The 19,123-nt window shown below is 32.6% G+C and overlaps 1 protein-coding gene across 7 annotated transcripts in view; it reads left to right on the top strand.

Moving 5' to 3' along the window:
• Positions 1-19,123, top strand: part of LOC134716352 (ras-specific guanine nucleotide-releasing factor 2-like) — a 119,406-nt gene that overhangs the window by 57,302 nt on the left and 42,981 nt on the right. For 6 of the 7 annotated variants that reach the window (XM_063579302.1, XM_063579305.1, XM_063579303.1 and 3 more), the window contains 6 exons: positions 1,779-1,859; positions 3,301-3,554; positions 4,843-4,922; positions 8,274-8,467; positions 11,720-11,830; positions 16,443-16,560. In XM_063579302.1, coding sequence (XP_063435372.1) covers positions 1,779-1,859; positions 3,301-3,554; positions 4,843-4,922; positions 8,274-8,467; positions 11,720-11,830; positions 16,443-16,560 — 838 coding nt within the window. The remainder of the gene's footprint in view (positions 1-1,778; positions 1,860-3,300; positions 3,555-4,842; positions 4,923-8,273; positions 8,468-11,719; positions 11,831-16,442; positions 16,561-19,123) is intronic. The other variant, XM_063579301.1, reaches the window with a different exon arrangement.

Genomic DNA, 19,123 nt, shown 5'->3' with positions numbered 1-19,123 from the left:
GACATGGTGTTAAATTGTTCATCAGGTAAAGATCTATCTTCCCTGAAATTTTCAGATGAATCGGACAACCCATTGTTGGGTTTCTGCCCCTGAATTAGTAATTTTAAGGAAATTTTGCTGTTTTTGGTTATTATCTTGAATATTATTATAGATAGAGATAAACTGTAAACAGCAATAATGTTCAACAAAATAAGATTTACAAATAAGTCATCATGACCGAAATGGTCAGTTGACCCATTTAGGAGTTATTGCCCTTTATAGTCAATTTTTAACCATTTTTCGTAAATCTTAGTAATGTTTTACAAAAATCTTCTCCTCTGAAACTACTGGGCCAAGTTAATTATAGATAGAGATAATTGTAAGCAGCTAGAATGTTCAGTAAATTAAGATGTACAAACACATCACCATCACCAATTTTAACACAATTTTGTCATGAATCTATCTGGGATTAGACTGGGAATGATAGTTGAACTTCAAGTCAATGTTTTCTTTTTATTTGAAATAAATTGGCTGGAAGCAATTTATGAAACTTGATGAAAACAGCACCTATTTATAATCTGTTATTGAAACCTAATCCATATGACGTCAAGTGTTATAGCCAATATTGTTGACATATAACACTTCATATAGATTGGATTTGTGATTTGGAGTAATTATGACTAAATCAGAGAAAATAATTCACAATATATAGATTTTGTTCTGTTTATACTGTTTATTGATACATACATTAACATTGCTGTTGACTTGTGTAAACTTTCGTTGATAATGTCACAACATAAAATAAACACTTACTGGTGGTATTAAAGAGTATGAATAAAAGGAGTTCTGGGGTTTATGTCAATGAGCCAGCAGATATTTAATATTATGAATAAAAGAGTTCTGTAGTGTATGTCAATGAGCTAGCAATGATAGAAATACCTGAAAGACTTATAAAGGACAACATTCAGCTCTCAACAATAGACAGCATGTGCCTATACATTATGCCAAGCATTCAATCTTCCTGAGTCTATACAAGTTGTTAATAAATTCTACAGAAGCTTGGAATGAACCACTTCTACAATAGATGTTTTATCTAGCAGACCAATATGCAGAGTTATACAAAAAATATTCACAAGACTAAATAAATTCTTCATTGCAAACATATGTCAGCTGGTACATTTGAAGGATTTTTTATTTCTTATAAAATAAGAAAACTTAATGTGATTGAAAGAGCTGAATGAAAGAGAGATACATTGAATATGATACAGTAGCATGGGGAGAGTTTTAAGGGTTTTGATCCAAACTTTACAGTACAGTGGATATGGAAACGTAAGCTTATTTCAGCATGGTGTCTAATGAACAAATATTTTTATGCCCCACCTAAGGGCATTATGTTGTTCGTCTGTCTGTCTGTCTGTACCCCTTCAGGTTAAAGTTTATGATCAAGGTATATTTTGATAAAGTTGAAGTCAAATCAACTATAAAATTAGTACGCATATTCTCTATAATATGATCTTTCTTATTTGAATGCCCCAATTTCACGATCCACTGAACATAGAAATGATATTGAGAGTGGGGCATCTGTGTACTATGGAAACATATATGCATTCTTGATGTTGATTATTATACTTTAATTGTTGTGGTAATTTAAAGTTATTAGTTCTTGTTTGCTGGAGTAGAAATTATTAAATAGTTACAAGCATTGTAATAATTTTCAAATATATTGTAGAAATTTGTCTGGTCAGTTATTTTTGTATATAAACCCCAATAATTTAGGATAATTACTTGTAATTGTGTAGTTGCAGAAATTTAAGAAAGAGAGAATAGTATCCAACCATTCGGTTGATGAAGAAACAGATGAAATTAAGAAAATTAAAAAGGTAGGTATAAATAAAGGCAACAGTAATATACTGCTGTTCGAAATTCATAAATGGATTGAGAAAAAAACCAGATACGGGTTACAAATTAAAACTGAGGGAGACGCATCAAATATAAGAGAACTATGACACAACAGAAGCACAACACTAAAAAGTAACACACACAGATACAAACTATAATATAACAATGACAATTTTTCTATCTTGGTAGAGGACATTTAAAAATTGTAGGTTGAACCTGGTTTTGTGGCATGCCAAACCTCCTGCTTTTATGGCAATTTTAAATATAACATTAAAATGACAACATTACATAACAGGACTACAATACAATACAAATAAAGGGGAGAACATATAAGACAGAGAAACACACAGATAATATAAACTAAATCTAACTAAATTACTGTTTAACTAATGGAGGTCGATGAATCTAGCTATAAAGCCTTTAAAACATTTGTAATATTTTCATTTTTATATCCATTTTATAAGTGTATATGTACTAAACTGGAGTTCCAATGACCAAACATTAATCAACAGCACAGTGACAAATTCTTGTGGGGTGCATCTCACTGTTCCATATAAATAACAGGAAACTATATTGAACCTTATACTTAAGTGGTAACCCTTACTGAAATTCAGCCTTGTGGCGAACTGTTGCTGAAAGGTCACTGCTAGCAGCGAACACTGGTGAACACCTTTCAGGTATTCTGGTGAACTAAAAAGATAGCCGCAAGGTTGCTGCAACATAACCGCAAGGTTGCAGCAATGTTTCTCTTTTCATAAAGGGATGAGCTAAGGTGATCAGTAGATGTTCTGGTTAATGTAGATTTACAGCCATGTTATTTGGATTGTGTTAATAGTTGTAACTGCAATAACTACATCTCCTTATTTTTATATAAACCACAATGACAATGACACTACTGTTTTAATGGATGTATAAAGTAGATCATGTCAGCTTAGGTCTTCTGGCAAAAGGGGAACAACTCCAGATTTCAAATAGTATTTTTTCAATATGAAATATAGATGATTGAATCAGGAATTTGTTTTTTGCTCCATACTATTACAGATTTAAAAAATAAATGTCATTGGATGAGTTTATTAATATTGATTGATTGATTGTTTGGTATTTAAAGCCACTGTCAGGTCTATTGTGCTATTTCTTGGCAGTCAGATTCTGTGGAGCAAGCTGTAGTGCATGGATAGAATCACCATCCTTTGTAGGCAAACTGACAATTCTAGTCAATTCAGATTGGGGTCTAGTACACATTCCCAATGATCAGTTTATTACATGTAATATGATTTCAGATCATAAGAACGCCAAAAATAAGTAGTTAAAGAACTATTGGCATTTTCATTTTTAAAAACTAATGAAACCAGTTGTACTTTTACCTTAGCATTTCTTTGAAGATACTTTATTAATGGTTAATAAACTGTATATTTTTGATAGGTTCAGAGTTTTTTCCGAGGTTGGTTATGTAGAAGAAGATGGAAACAGATCGTTGAATTATACATACGTTCTCCTCATGCAGAGAGTATGCGTAAAAGGAATAGTATTGTTTTTAATATGGTGGAATGTGAAGAAGAATATAACAGACAGTTATCTACTCTTGTTACTTGTTTTTTACGACCTCTTAGAATGGCAGCATCATCTAAAAAACCACCTATATCTCACGAGGATGTCAATTCCATATTTTTGAACAGGTAATGTGTTGTAGATTATGTCCCTTATTATTGTCCCCCTCTAATATCTTTCCATCTGTCTGCTCGTGTCTATCCATTGGACAAGTTCTATAATGGTGGACAATTGACTTTTTCAAATGAGTGATGCACTTTGGAAATATTTAATATAAATAAGTGCAATTAACACATTGGAAATTGGAACTCTGTCCTTTATAACAAGGTAATGTGCTGTGGCTCACTTCTCTTTCTCTTAATGCCATATTTTGATTTTTATGCCCCAACTACGATAGTAGAGGGGCATTATGTTTTCTGGTCTGTGGCTCTGTTTGTTCGTCCGTCCGTCCGTCCCGCTTCAGGTTAAAGTTTTTGGTCAAGGTAGTTTTTGATGAAGCTGAAGTCCAATCAACTTGAAACTTAGTACACTTGCTGCTTATGATATGATCTTTCTAATTTTAAAGCCAAATTAGAGTTTTGACCCCAATTTCACGGTCCATTGAACATGGAAAATGATAGTGCGAGTGGGGCATCTGTGTACTGTGGACACATTCTTGTTATCCTCTCTCTACAGTTAAGATTCTAAATATTTTAAAAGCTGGGCAAGCATTGCCAGTTGTGTAGTATGTTTGGAACTTGATCTTTTTTGACAGGAGATATATTTTTACACTAGATCTAATGCTACAATCTACAGGTTAAAAATGTTTGACCTATCATAAATTCCCCTATTACTCCACATAAAGATATATACTATTTTAAAACAACAACAGTTCAATACAGAAAGTTTTGAAAAAAAATATTTTTCCAGAGTTATGATACTTTGACTTTCAGATTAATAAAAAAAACTTTTTTTTACTTATAGTATGCAGAGATCAATTTACTACAATCTTAACACTGTTGTCATGATTAGTAAATGTAGAATATTTAAAATATTTTCTTGTTTACAGTTCCAGAGTTATGAGACTGTTAACAGTCTTACTTGATGCAATATTTATATGCCGAAAGATGTCCTCAAACAAATGTTTCTACATAACCAATTTTATACTGTCTTCTTTAATACAAGATTCTTTTTAAATGTTTCATATTATTCTGGCTACAATTGTAAAATGCACAATACGAGGATATCAAGTGCTCTTGGCACAGCTGTTTATTAATAAATGACAAGACATTATCTCTTCAAACCATTATTTTTATTAAGTTTTATTTCTGTATAACACAAGTAATTCACTATATCTTAATAAATTGATAATTTTTGCATTGTGTGTCCTGTTATTCTTGAAGAATTCAGTCTAACATTTTATTTTCTATTCCACAGTGAAACCTTATTGTTTTTACATCAGATATTCCTGAAAGGCCTGTGTGCTCGGTTAGAGAATTGGCCCACTCTGGTTCTAGGTAAGTTTAGTGCCGGTAAGTATCTATAATCAGTCAACTGTACAGCTCACATATATGGTTTGGACAGATATACATATCTGGGTCTCTTTAGGAAAACTATATATAGTTTAATAAATTTAAATCAACTTTAACATTCATCATTGTTTAGGGGCCAGTTGAAGCATGCCTTCTGTCAATAAATTTTCTCAAATGTTTTGAAGACTTATTGTTTGCTTTTGACTGTTTCTGCTCTTTGGTTGGGATTTTGTCAATTAGACATTCTACGTTTCCATCCTTTAAAAATTTTAAGAAACATTTTAAGCTCACCTTTCCAATAGATTTGAATAGTGTAAAAATTATCTCTCCCTCTGAAATTTTAAGTGAAATTAAACCTAATTTGGTCATAATTGTCCATAGTCTGTCAGTAGCCTTCTTTGTGTTATCTTAGTCATCCTATGCTGAAACGTTGACAGTTAATTTTGTTTCCTATTATTTGACCTTGAGAGTTGCAAGTTGATGTAAATATGTTTTCTTTAGCATTGGAATAATACTCTTTTGTCAAATTATCCCATGGCCATATAAGTCTACTGTCAGTATGTTTGATGTAACTGTCTTGTTTGTATCATTGTCCTAGTGTTCAGAATTGAACCCATCTGGTCATGTTCCGGACCATATGAGTATCCGGACCATATGAGTATCCGGACCATACGCGTATGGTGATGACCATATGGGTATATACTCATATGGTCAGGGTAATCAACATGTATACTTTTAAACTCTTTATTAGGTGTGACACTTCTGGTTGTTACATCACTAAAATGTCATTTTATTATATATTAAAAAAACTTATAAAAAAAACCAGTTTCAGACAGTTAATATTACTTACTATTTGTAAGTACAATTATAAGAAGATGTCAAAATCAAATGAACATATTGTAAACGGAATTTTATTGTTTAAAGTAAGTGACATCACCGGCAAGAATCATGGTATTTTACAATGTTGGAGATCTAGAGTTTCTTACAAACACCATAGACACATCAGAATTGTCTGAGTCGATATCACTACACGCAGCTAAAACAAGCAATAGCAGAAAAGCTACATGTATGGTACCGTGTGAATGTCATTCTAAGTATACAAAAGCATACACGAATACAATTAGCGATGCAAACTAAGATCAACTGCGACTGTGGCATCAATATTTAATGTTTATGTAGCTTTATGAAATGAAAAATTAATACGTATTATTTCTATTGTATATTTGAAAAAAATACTCATATGGTCCAGCCCGTTAATAACCAAACGAGTATAATACTCATATGGTCCGACCATACGCCTACGGTCGGACCATATGAGTATACGCATATGGTCATGACCATACGCGTATGGTCCAAATACTCATATGGTCCGGAACAGTCATATAACAGTAAATACATACTGCCTACATCATTGATGTAGTTGCTACCATACTACTTGCACCCCTTTTAAATTTGATTATTTTTCTCAGTTTAATGATTTTGCTCTCAAAAGAAGGGTTAAATTAAAGATTACAGTTTCATACTAGTATATCTATATGTATATTTGGGTATATGGACCATGAATTGCAAGATTGAACATCCAGATTTCAGCCATGTTCATATTTTCAATCTATGAGTTTGAATGCCCTCTGGGATTTTTTATCCCCTTTTCAAGAAGGTCAGTTTTGAAAAGGCAACTAGAGCCTTTTGTGCCAAAAATGAATGTTTGTTGAAACGGTGACTACAGATTAGATAGGCCACAATTTTGTTAAGCATTAACTAAAGTTGAAAATTGACAAGTTAAGAAATTATCAAATTTTACTGCTTCTAAAGAAGTCAATTTGATGAAACCTTTGTATAGAATATATGTTCAAACCATATATTGATAGTACAACAGTTGGCATTGGGAATGTAGCCCTATGTGGAGATGGATACCACTTCTTCTTTACCTGTTCCAAACTTGTAGCTATGTTATTTAAACATTGGAGATGGATGCCACTTATTCTGATCTTGTCCAAGTCTTATGTTCTCTGTATAGATACCTACTCAAAGTGTAGTTGAATGTTTATATATTGTAGTTGTTTTATATAAGTTAAAAATTAGTTCTTTAGTTAGAATTTTCAATCATAGGTCTTTATATAATTAAATCTTCTTCCCTGGGGAAATTGTAAACAGTACTTAAACTCGTCATTTGGGGAAGTGTAGTTTTAGTTTTCCGTTTCTATAATATATCATTATATATCAATAATTTTTATAGGATAGAAATGTGGAATGGATTGAAAAATATATTTTCCTTTGTTATATTTGGTTTATCATCGAAAAAATATCATATTTTGAAATAATGTGTGTATAGCTGAACAAAACTGCATCGACCTATCTCTATCGTGATTTTTAGGAAATCTTTCATTCTATAATGTTGTATACTATGTTTACGGCTTTCATTTACTTTTCCATGAGAGTGTGTTTGTTGTGTCATGGTGGACGGCCATTATAGCCACACCAATTTTATATACTTTTAAGTTGAAAGGGGTATGCATATTAATCAGAAATTATGGGGGGGTTGGAGAATTTTTAGATAGTTTCAAGTGTCGCAAAATTACCGATCAAGAGTTGCATAATCTGAGCTAGAAATAAGGTCTATTGGTCATCTTTCCTATTCTTAAGTTTACAAGGTGATATTTAGTTGACATATGTGAAGCTGTTGTTTCAAATACTTGCTGTTAGTTCAAATATATTCACCGCATTAAAAAAGATAATAAAAAAATTATGATTTGTTTTTGTTGCCTGATTCAGTATATATAGTGTTGCATGAATGGGAATAATATAGTACTGTATATGAAATAGGATTACAAAAATGAAAAATCAGTTTGTTCTCTTTCCATCCATGTCTATTTTTTATTTTTATTTTTTTGGAATGATCTCCTCTTGTCATTTATTGTGTAGACCAGCAGAAGATTTGTTTTTACTGTCACAGTGCATTAGGACATCAGAAATATTTCTAGACTATGAGTTTTATTTCAATTATCTCTTTAATAACAATTTTGACCATTTTTTTACTCACTTATATAACTGATGAAGGCCAAATTTAGCTAATGCATCACATCAAATAATTTTTTATGGACTTGTAAAACTTAATTATTTTATTGCAATTATTGAAGAATGAAAACTAGATTAATCATTGCAATTTTTTTAAAAGATCTTTATAAATGTATATGACGGATATAAAAAATGAAATTTATATTATTGAGACACTCACACAAAGTCGCATTATTCACATCAATAAATACTTCATTATAATTTGAAAATTTGCAGTAGTTTATTTTGATGTTATTCTAATGTTGCTTTATATGATTACAGGTGATCTGTTTGATATGCTGCTCCCTATGCTGTGTATATATCAGGAGTATGTACGTAACCATCACTACAGTCTACAGGTGCTTGCCGAATATAAACAAAAAACAGAATTCAATGCTCTGCTGAAAAGATATGAAGAAAAACCAGTTTGTGAAGGGAGATCCGTGGAAGTTTTTCTTACATATCCTATGCATCAGGTATTATAATTGGTTAACAAAAATCAGGGGGAATAACTGGTGAAAATTATTGCTGCAAATCCAATTTATAGATAAAAATAAAACTCAATCGGGATGTACTTATCAACATTGTATAAAATAAGTAATAAGGTGACTCCAACAGGAAAACTGAAGTGGAGTGAAATATTAGGTGAAGATCTCATTTGGAAACATATATTTGAACTACCTTTTACAGTCACTGTCAATACTAAACTACAGTGGCTTCAGTACAGAATCAACCATAGAATTCTTGCCACAAATAAATTTTTATGTAAAATCAAACTTATTGATAACCCTCAATGTACTTTTTGTAAATTAGAGAAGAAACCATTGAACATATTCTGTGGAATTGTGAGATTATCCAAAATTTTTTACAAGATGTAGATTATTGGTTCTTATCTGGTGGGGTAAGCCTGCCATTGAATAAGTTGAATTTTATTTTTGGAGATATAACAAAAGTTCGAAAAGGTGACCCATATAATTTGATTTTTCTATACATGAAACAATTTATATACAACAGTAGATGTTTTTCAAAAGATCTTTCAGTCAGTGCCATTAAAGAAAAGTTACAAAATATATGTACAATTTAGAAAAAATAATGGCAGTCAAAAATAAGAGACAAAAACACTTTGATACCATGTGGAATGCTTTTAAAGTATTATTTTTATAATTCAATTTGTCATTTGTTTTTACAATCTATATTTATTGTCAAAACATAATAAAATATTATTGTATCTAATAGCACAATTTATTATGTACTGAAAATCTTCCGGGATATTTTTTATATTTTTTTTTTTTTTTACAATTCTTAAGTGCCACACAGTGGTATTTGAACATTTAACTCTAATTATATTTTTCTTCTGTACTTTCTTACTTCTTTTTTTCCATATAAATAGAAAAAATGAATTTACAACAATGTTTATTGTCATAAATAAATATATATTCAAATTTATCGCTAATATTACTGTATGTATGTGTATGTATGTTTGATGTGTTGTATTTGTTGTAAATCTTGAAAATAATAAAAATTAAAAAAAAAAAAAAAAAAAAAAAAAAAAAACCTTGTATAAATCTGGTCAAGAACAACCCTTTATACAGTTCTAGACTTGTCATGGAATATTCAGTACAGCTACACAACAAAAATCAGACTCTTCTGAGTTATAATTTAGGTAGTTCTGGAAAGGGGAAGTAACAATTAGGAAATTAAAATCTAATGCAAATTATGTTTGTGTAACATTTTTTTTTCATTGGATAAAATTTATCATCAAATTCACAATTGACGATAATTTTGATTTGTAAGAATCCACAAAAAATGTTTAAGAAATAATTCATGGGGGCTTGAATATATCGTTATTTTACCACGGGTTGGCCCTTTATGACAAATATTTTACCCTGAGCGATAGCGAGGGGTAAAATATCGGCATAAAGGGACAACCCGTGGTAAAATCTAGATATATTCAAGCCCCCATGAATTATTTCGATTCTAATAGGACAAATACGGCAATTGTTTTGGATCGAAGCGCTCTAGGTGGAGGCCATTATTTGCCGTTCTCATAAATTAACGCACTTTTAGATTGGCGTAAAAGAACGGAGCAAACAGAAAAAGTGACATGCTCAAACTATTCACAAAACTTGTTTGGATAGATTTGGATGAATTTTAATGTTAATTAACTTATATGTCTTCTATGTATAAAAAATGGGCTTATATACCACATTTTGGCATAGTTTGTTGACGTTTCCTTGTTGTGATGATTTTCGGTATCAGAAGCGTGTATTTTCCCGTAAAATGAGCAAATTATAACGTCATCATTCTATGACGTCGGGTACTTCATTCATAAAAAAACACATATGACGTGGGAGTACGATCGGAACAGCCAATGCAATATATTCATATTTTACCACGGGTGTGTACTCAAAGCGTTTGAAGGACGTCATGTTAGAATTGATATTATTCAATCTGAACCAAACAAATAACAAAATTACTTTCATTTTGAAGGTGTTTTATTTGTATGATGTTTATGAGCCAAAATAATTTATTTATGAAATTTTCAGTAATTTTCTTTTTTTCTTAGATTTATACATTTTTACAAGCTTTAATGTTCTACTTGTGATGCATTAAAATATGAATAACAATACTTTAGATGTAGAGTTTTCTATATAATATTTAAATTTGACAATCGCAAATATCCAGTTAAACTGTCTCAGCTATGTGTCTCCTTTTAACTGCATTTTGGCCATTAGATTGCCTATTGTCATTAGTCAGTTTTTATGTATATATGTAAAAGATACTATGTTCCGTCACTTACTTTGTTCCGGTGGACCTTTTAAACTAGTTATTTTATTCCGATGAAACTTTCCAACTAGTTGTTTTATTCCGTGTGCAGTCGAAAAGTTCCCAAAAAAAGTAGCTAGTTGATAAGTCCCAGAACAATGTAGCTATTTGAATAGTTCTGGCTGAACAGAACAACTAGTTAGCAAAATTTAAGTTGTACATTGTATTTCATAGCTCACATAAAACCGAATAAGTTGCATTATCATGCAAGTTTAGTATTCATAGTACCCTCAAGAGAGGGAAGAATACCCCTCCTCATTTGGGAACTTTTAAAAATATCAATTTCAGATTAATGTATAAAAATAAATTAGAACTTATTCCATTATTTTACTTTGCATCAATTCTCCGAATGAAACTTTGTGACTGGTTGATAAGTTCCGTTGGAACTTTTGGGCTAGTTTGTTAGTTCCGGTTTTGACTAATTTGGCAAAAAGGAACTTTCTAACTAGTTAATATGTTCCGGTGGTACTTTTCAACTAGTTACTTTGTTCCGTTGGAACTTTTCAACTAGTCACTTTGTTCCGTTGGAACTTTTTAACTACGGTAGTCACTTTGTTCCGGTGGAACTTTTAAACTAGTCACTTTGTTCCGGTGGAACTTTTCAACTAGTCACTTTGTTCCGGTGGAACTTTTAAACCAGAGGAAGACCAGTAACTAGTTAATAAGTTCCTCTGGAACTTTTCAGCTAGCTAGTTCTTTCCACCCAGAACTTTCCATCGTTGGAACAAAAGAGCATTTACATATATGCTGACTTTAAAATAAAATTAAGTTACTTACTTACTAACAGTGGCAGCTATTCAATTACAGTACTGTAATTTCTTAATTATCAAGATCTACTCATCAATTGTTAATACATGAGCAGGAAAACATAAGCAAATTAAAGAATTTGTTTTATTTTGTAGATACCTCGCTACATTATAACTCTCCATGAACTACTAGCACATACACCACATGACCATGTAGAGAGACAGAGTCTGGAGTATGCCAAGGGAAAGCTGGAGGAATTGTCAAGGGTAGGTTAATCAAGCTCAATACAAATTGTGTTCATGTTGTGTAACAATCTCATACAAGGAACTAGGGTGCTAATAAACAGTTTCGTATAAAAAAAACTAGGGGTTATTCCCCAACTGAAAATAGACATGGAGGGAAGTCCCTTTTTATCAACATAATTGGTGAAAAAGTATCATGTTTTTTGTATTTGGTTGTAAAGATATGTTAATTAACTTCAATTAAAACAGGTTGAATGATTAAAATAATTTTAGAAATTAGATTAAATATTCATGTTTTGAGGGGAGACAACACTGTAAACAGTCGTTTGTTTTGGAAGTGAAAATTCAAAACTTATTTGCAGCCGCTGTAGCTCTTTTCGGAGCAGGCGAACGTAGCCTGAAGCATGAATTTTTTGAAAGACCAGGTAAAAATCTATGAAATTCATACAACTTTGATTATGAAAAATGTGCAGGTATCATGTCGTCAGGGGTGTGCACATGACCTGATTTCAGGTTTTTAAAGCTTAAATTAGGCAATGTTTTTCCCAGTTTCTCTGGATAAAACTTTTTTATACTATTAAAAGTACACTTTTTTTTTTATTCCATTATAAACTAGAGAACATTCTGATTCCAGTGATATCTAGTTTTATACAGGTATCAGCATTAATCAGTCCACCACTAAGGGTCACTTATACATGGTCCCTCAAAATATGACGTCATAGAAAAAAACTGTTGATTGCACCCCTAGTGAGGTTTAGTGTAGTGCAGTATAGTGTAGTATATTGTGAGGTGCGCTCTGTTGGATAGTTATCTCCATGCCAATCATAGAAATATCTATGGAGTAGAATTGGAGATTTGGCGATTTTAAGACAAATGTTAGAAGGTTTTTCGACGATTTTAAATATGCAAATGTGGGGAACGGCCTAAACTGGCAACCTGTTTTTTTAAGCATAACATTGCTAAAGACCATTTTATCCACATGTGTTATGCTATTTGAAACTTATATTTCCATTAAAAGTACATTTATAACCTGTTAAAGTTTTTTTGATAACTTTTAAACAACTTCAGAAAATTGTGGTAAGTGAAAAATATTAATTTTGATATAAGGCCTCACCCTAATTGAGAACCTCTATTTTTTGGCACAGGCTCATATAAAATTACCTTCGGGCCATATTTCATAAGTCTGACACATGAAGTATGCTTTCTGTTGCTTTAAATAGATGTTAACTTATACATAGAGACATTAAAAAGTGTTAGTTTTGGTATCTTTTGGGTTTAAGAAGCTCAAATTTGATAGTTTTAATTGTTCTAATTCAACGCCACAATTCAGCACCCAAAGTTCAGATATAAAAAATGCCACATTTTTTTTTTTGGTATCATATGGCTTTGAAACTTTGTAACCTGTGTTATAATATACTAAGCTTGAATCATGCCAAGTTGTATTAGAATTGGTCAAGTTTTAGGCCCCTAATAGTCCCAAGACCAAAATTAATGACCCCGCTTTTCGTTGTCCACGAATATAGTTCCTTTTAATTAGAGTGTATTTTTCTTTAATTTTTTTTCTTTCCTTTCCTCACTCATTCCTTAAATCTTTTTGGGTGGAAATGAAAGAAGAGAGGTCAAATAAATTTTTGGATGTAGTATTTTAACTGATTTTGATATGGAATGAGTGATTAGGCCAAGTGCAAAAAGGTGATATTTACAGTTTTCGGAACATCTCTTGACTTGTCAATAGGGGTATGGATGTGTATTGGCTAAATTTGTAAAAGTGATTGCTTCAATCTTTCTGAATTTTGGATATATATTTGGACTAGGACAATACATTTCACACACAAAAAATTTGACAAAAGTGCATGGTGCAATTTTTTTAATGATTCAAAAGGTTATAAAGAACTGATAGAGGAATTAATTGTGGTCTGTGGCCTATTAGGGTGAGGCCTTATATCAAATGTAATATTTTTCACTTACCACAACTGTGTTCTTGGACCAAGAAAGTTTCCTCACTATTGTTTTTGACTGTGGATTTCATATTTTGCAGTAGAGTTATGTCCCTTTGTCTGTTAATTTAGTGCATTATAAAGCTAATATAAAAAAGATGTTGTATGATTGCCAATTTGACAACTCTACACAAGAGACCCAATGACACAGAAATTAACAAGTATGAGTCACTGTAAAGCCTTCAACAATGAGCAAAGCTTAAACCTCGTAGTCAGCTAAAAAAGGCCATAAAATGACAAATGTAAAACAATTCAAATAAGAAAACTAAGTGCCTAAATACAGAACAAACAAAAAAATTTACACAACAACAAATGAAAACCATGACACAAAAAGAAATACATTTATCAAAAACACTGAGGGGAAGTGGCCTTGTACCTGTACATCCCAACAACAAAAAGACATTTAACTACAGATTTGAGAGTTCTAGCAGTTACTGACATCTAGTTCAAAGTTCCTAAGTTTAAGAGATCAACACATTCTATGGCAGTTGTAGTTTTTATGCCCCACCTACAATAGTAGAGGGGCATTATGTTTTCTGGTCTATGCGTCCGTTCATCCATCTTATCATCTGTTCGTCCATCTGTCCCACTTCAGGATAAAAGTTTTGGGTCAAGGTAGTTTTTGATGAATTTGAAGTCCAATCAACTTGAAACTTAGTACACATGTTCCCCATGATATGATCTATTTAATTTTAATGCAAAATTAAAGTTTTAACCCCAATTTCATTCATGGTTCACTGAACAAAGAAAATGATAGTGCAAAGTTCAGGTTAAAGTTTTTGGTCGAGGTAGTTTTTGATGAAGATGAAGTCCAATCAACTTGAAACTTAGCACACATGTTTCCTATCATATGATCTTTCTAATTTTAACGCCAAATTAAAGTTTTGACCCATATTTCACAGTCCACTGAACATGGAAAAGGATAGTTTGAGTGGGGCATTCATGTACTATGGACACATTCTTGTTACTTTCTATTTTAAGGTTGGTCTGTTTGATTTTTTGGGGTTTCCCATTCCAGAACAAGGGATTAGTAACAAATTATTTTATTATTAAGCAGAGAGCCCGACATGGGGAAAGTGATCTAAGGTTTTGGTTAACTAACTTCTTAAAAGCTTTATATTTTAGAAGATGGAATGCTTCATACTTTCTATATATATATCTCATGTTATGAAGTCTCCTTCATTTGCATGTTCATGGTCCTTGACCTCATTTTCATGGTTCAGTGACTACATGAAAAAAAAAAAAAACATTTTTTGTTATGTTAAATTCTCTTTTATAAGAAGTAATAGGATCACTATGTTTGGTATTTGCATACCTCGCAAGGTCCTCATGCCTGTCAGACAGTTTTTACTTGACCTTGACCTCATTTCATGGATCAGTGAACAAGGTTAAGTTCTGGTGATCAAGTCCATATCTCAGATACTATAAGCAATAGGTCTAGTATATTTGGTGTATGGAAGGACAGTAAGGTGTACATGTCCAACTGGCAGGTGTCATCTGACTTTGACCTCATTGGTTATAATAAAGTTTTTGTGTTTTGGGTCTGTTTTTATGCCCCACCTACAATAGTAAGGGCATTATATTTTCTGGTCTGTGTGTCCATTCTGTCAGTTCGTCTTTCCATGTTTATTTACGTCCGTTCTTCCGTCTGTCCCGCTTCAGGTTAAAGTTTTTGGTCGAGATAGTTTTTGATGAAGATAGTTTTTTGATGAAGTTGAAGTTCAATCAACTTTAAACTTAGTACACATGTTCCCTATGATATGCTCTTTCTAATTTGAAAGTCAAATTAAAGTTTTGATCCCAATTTCACGGTCCACTGCACCTGGAAAATGATAGTGCGAGTGGGGCATCTGTGTACTAAGGACACATTCTTGTTTTCTAGTACTATATGCAATAGTTCAACTATATTTGGTTTATGGAAATATTTATGATCTATATGTCAGTTGCACAGGTTTTATTTGACCTTGACCTTATTTTCATGGTTCATAGTCAGTATTAAGTTTTTGTATTTTGCTCTGTTTTTCTAAACTTGATGATAGAATTTTGGAAAAAATTTGGGAATCACTGAAGCACTACAGTGGATTTAAAAACAATTCTATTGTCCTCATTTTATTATGAAATGTACATAAAAATAACCAAAGAAAGGATTTAAACCGTAATGTCCTTAATGTTTCATACAGAATAATATAGTATTCAGCAGACAAAAATACAAATAGGAAATTAAACAACAGTTAAAAATTTTAATGTTCCAAATACTCTGTCCAGTATTTTATTACTTTTTCTACGAAAAAAATATTGAAAAATTATTGGTCCTAAACGAGTTGATTTCCTTGTAATCAGGATGTATTGGAAATGGATAATGACAGCTTGGAAATTCATTTTGCTTTGTATTATTTATATTATCAGAATAAAAACTTAAGCATGCATGTCCAACAAATGTTTTCATATGACTTCTGTTATTTGATAATTAAACTATTTAGTTTTGTTTTAATTTTGATAGGAATACACAATACTGCATGCTTTAATGTTCAAACAATGCTAAACATATTTTTTGTATGGAACAAGACATTAGGGGCTATAGTTTGTTAAATATTTTATTCTAATATTATTTATAATTATTAATACTATTTTATGTACAGATAATGCACGATGAAGTTAGTGAGACAGAAAATATCAGGAAAAACTTATCCATAGAGAGGATGATTGTGGAAGGATGTGATATTCTTTTGGATGTTAACCAAACCTTTGTAAGGCAAGGTATGTAGAATATCTACCTTTTAATAAATTACTGTGAATCAATGTTCCCCTTTATTTGTAGGTAATAAAGAAATTAAATTTAAAAGTAGTGAGGGTATAAATGTTTTACTTCGTCTGTCAATCTGTCTGTCAGTCAGTCTCAGTCTGCCAATCTGTCAATGCATATTTTAGTCAGTCTAAGTCTGTTATCAGTCAGTCTACAAGTTACTTTGTGACAGTCTGTTATACAATCAGTCAATCTCATTCTGTCAATACATATGTCAGTCAGTCTCATTCTGTCAATACATATGTCAGTCAGTCTCATTCTGTCACTACATATGTCAGTCAGGCTCATTCTGTCAATACATATGTCAGTCAGGCTCATTCTGTCAATACATATGTCAGTCAGGCTCATTCTGTCAATACATATGTCAGTCAGGCTCATTCTGTCACTACATATGTCAGTCAGGCTCATTCTGTCAATACATATGTCAGTCAGTCTCATTCTGTCTATACATATGTCAGTCAGTCTCATTCTGTCAATACATATGTCAGTCAGTCTCATTCTGTCAATACATATGTCAGTCAGGCTTCTTCTGCCAATACATATGTCAGTCAGTCTCATTATGTCAATGCATTTGTCAGTTAGTCTCATTCTATCAATACATATATCTGTCAGTCTCAGTCTGTTTGTCAATTAGTGAAGTCAATTGGTCTTAGTTAATCAGTCAGTCTCAGTCTGTTTATATGTCAGTCAGTCTCAGTCTGTCTATATGTCAGTCAGTTCAATCTGTCAATATGTCAGTCAGTTCAAGTCTGTCAATATTTCATTCAGTCCAAGTCTGTCAATATGTCAGTCAGTCTCAGTCTGTCAATATGTCAGTCAGTCCCAGTCTGTCAATATTTCATTCAGTCCCAGTCTGTCAATATGTCCATCAGTCTCAGTCTGTCAATATGTCAGTCAGTCCCAGACTGTCAATATGTCAGTCAGTCTCAGTCTGTCAATATGTCAGTCAGTCCCAGTCTGTCAATATGTCAGTCAGTCCCAGTCTGTCAATATGTCAGTCAGTCCCAGTCTGTCAATATGTCAGTCAGTTCAAGTCTGTCAATATGTCAGTCAGGCTTCTTCTGTCAATACATATGTCAGTCAGTCTCATTATGTCAATGCATTTGTCAGTTAGTCTCATTCTATCAATACATATATCTGTCAGTCTCAGTCTGTTTGTCAATTAGTGAAGTCAATTGGTCTTAGTTAATCAGTCAGTCTCAGTCTGTTTATATGTCAGTCAGTCTCAGTCTGTCTATATGTCAGTCAGTTCAATCTGTCAATATGTCAGTCAGTTCAAGTCTGTCAATATTTCATTCAGTCCAAGTCTGTCAATATGTCAGTCAGTCTCAGTCTGTCAATATGTCTGTCAGTCCCAGTCTGTCAATATTTCATTCAGTCCCAGTCTGTCAATATGTCCATCAGTCTCAGTCTGTCAATATGTCAGTCAGTCCCAGACTGTCAATATGTCAGTCAGTCTCAGTCTGTCAATATGTCAGTCAGTCCCAGACTGTCAATATGTCAGTCAGTCTCAGTCTGTCAATATGTCAGTCAGTCCCAGTCTGTCAATATGTCAGTCAGTCCCAGTCTGTCAATATGTCAGTCAGTCCCAGTCTGTCAATATGTCAGTCAGTCCCAGTCTGTCAATATGTCAGTCAGTCTTAGTCTGTCAATATTTCATTCAGTCTTAGTCTGTCAATTTGTCAGTCAGTCTTAGTCTGTCAATATGTCAGTCAGTCTCAGTCTGTCAATATGTCAGTCAGTCCCAGTCTGTCAAAATGTCAGTCAGTTCAAGTCTGTCAATATGTCAGTCAGTCCCAGTATGTCAATATGTCAGTCAGTCCATGTCTGTCAATTTGTCAGTCAGTCTTAGTCTGTCAATATTTCATTCAGTCTTAGTCTGTCAATATGTCAGTCAGTCTTAGTCTGTCAATATGTCAGTCAGTTCAAGTCCGTCAATATGTCATTCAGTTCAAGTCTGTCAATATGTCATTCAGTCCTAGTCTGTCAATATGTCAGTCAGTTCAAGTCTGTCAATATGTCAGTCAGTCCATGTCTGTCAATATGTCAGTCAGTCCCAGTATGTCAATATGTCAGTCAGTCCATGTCTGTCAATTTGTCAGTCAGTCTTAGTCTGTCAATATTTCATTCAGTCTTAGTCTGTCAATATGTCAGTCAGTCTTAGTCTGTCAATATGTCAGTCAGTTCAAGTCCGTCAATATGTCATTCAGTTCAAGTCTGTCAATATGTCATTCAGTCCTAGTCTGTCAATATGTCAGTCAGTTCAAGTCTGTCAATATGTCAGTCAGTCCATGTCTGTCAATATGTCAGTCAGTCTTAGTCTGTCAATATGTCAGTCAGTCTCAATCAGTCATTATTTCATTCAGGCCCAGTCTGTCAATATGTAAGTCAGTCTCAGTCTGTTTATATGTCAGTCAGTCTCAGTCTGTTTATATGTCAGTCAGTCCCAGTCTGTCAATATGTCAGTCAGAACCAGTCTGTCAATATGTCAGTCAGTCAATATTTCAGTCAGTCCCA

Source organism: Mytilus trossulus, chromosome 4, assembly GCF_036588685.1.
Source record: "Mytilus trossulus isolate FHL-02 chromosome 4, PNRI_Mtr1.1.1.hap1, whole genome shotgun sequence".
Classification (NCBI taxonomy): Eukaryota; Metazoa; Mollusca; class Bivalvia; order Mytilida; family Mytilidae; genus Mytilus; species Mytilus trossulus.
This window is presented reverse-complemented; position numbering and strand designations above follow the sequence as displayed.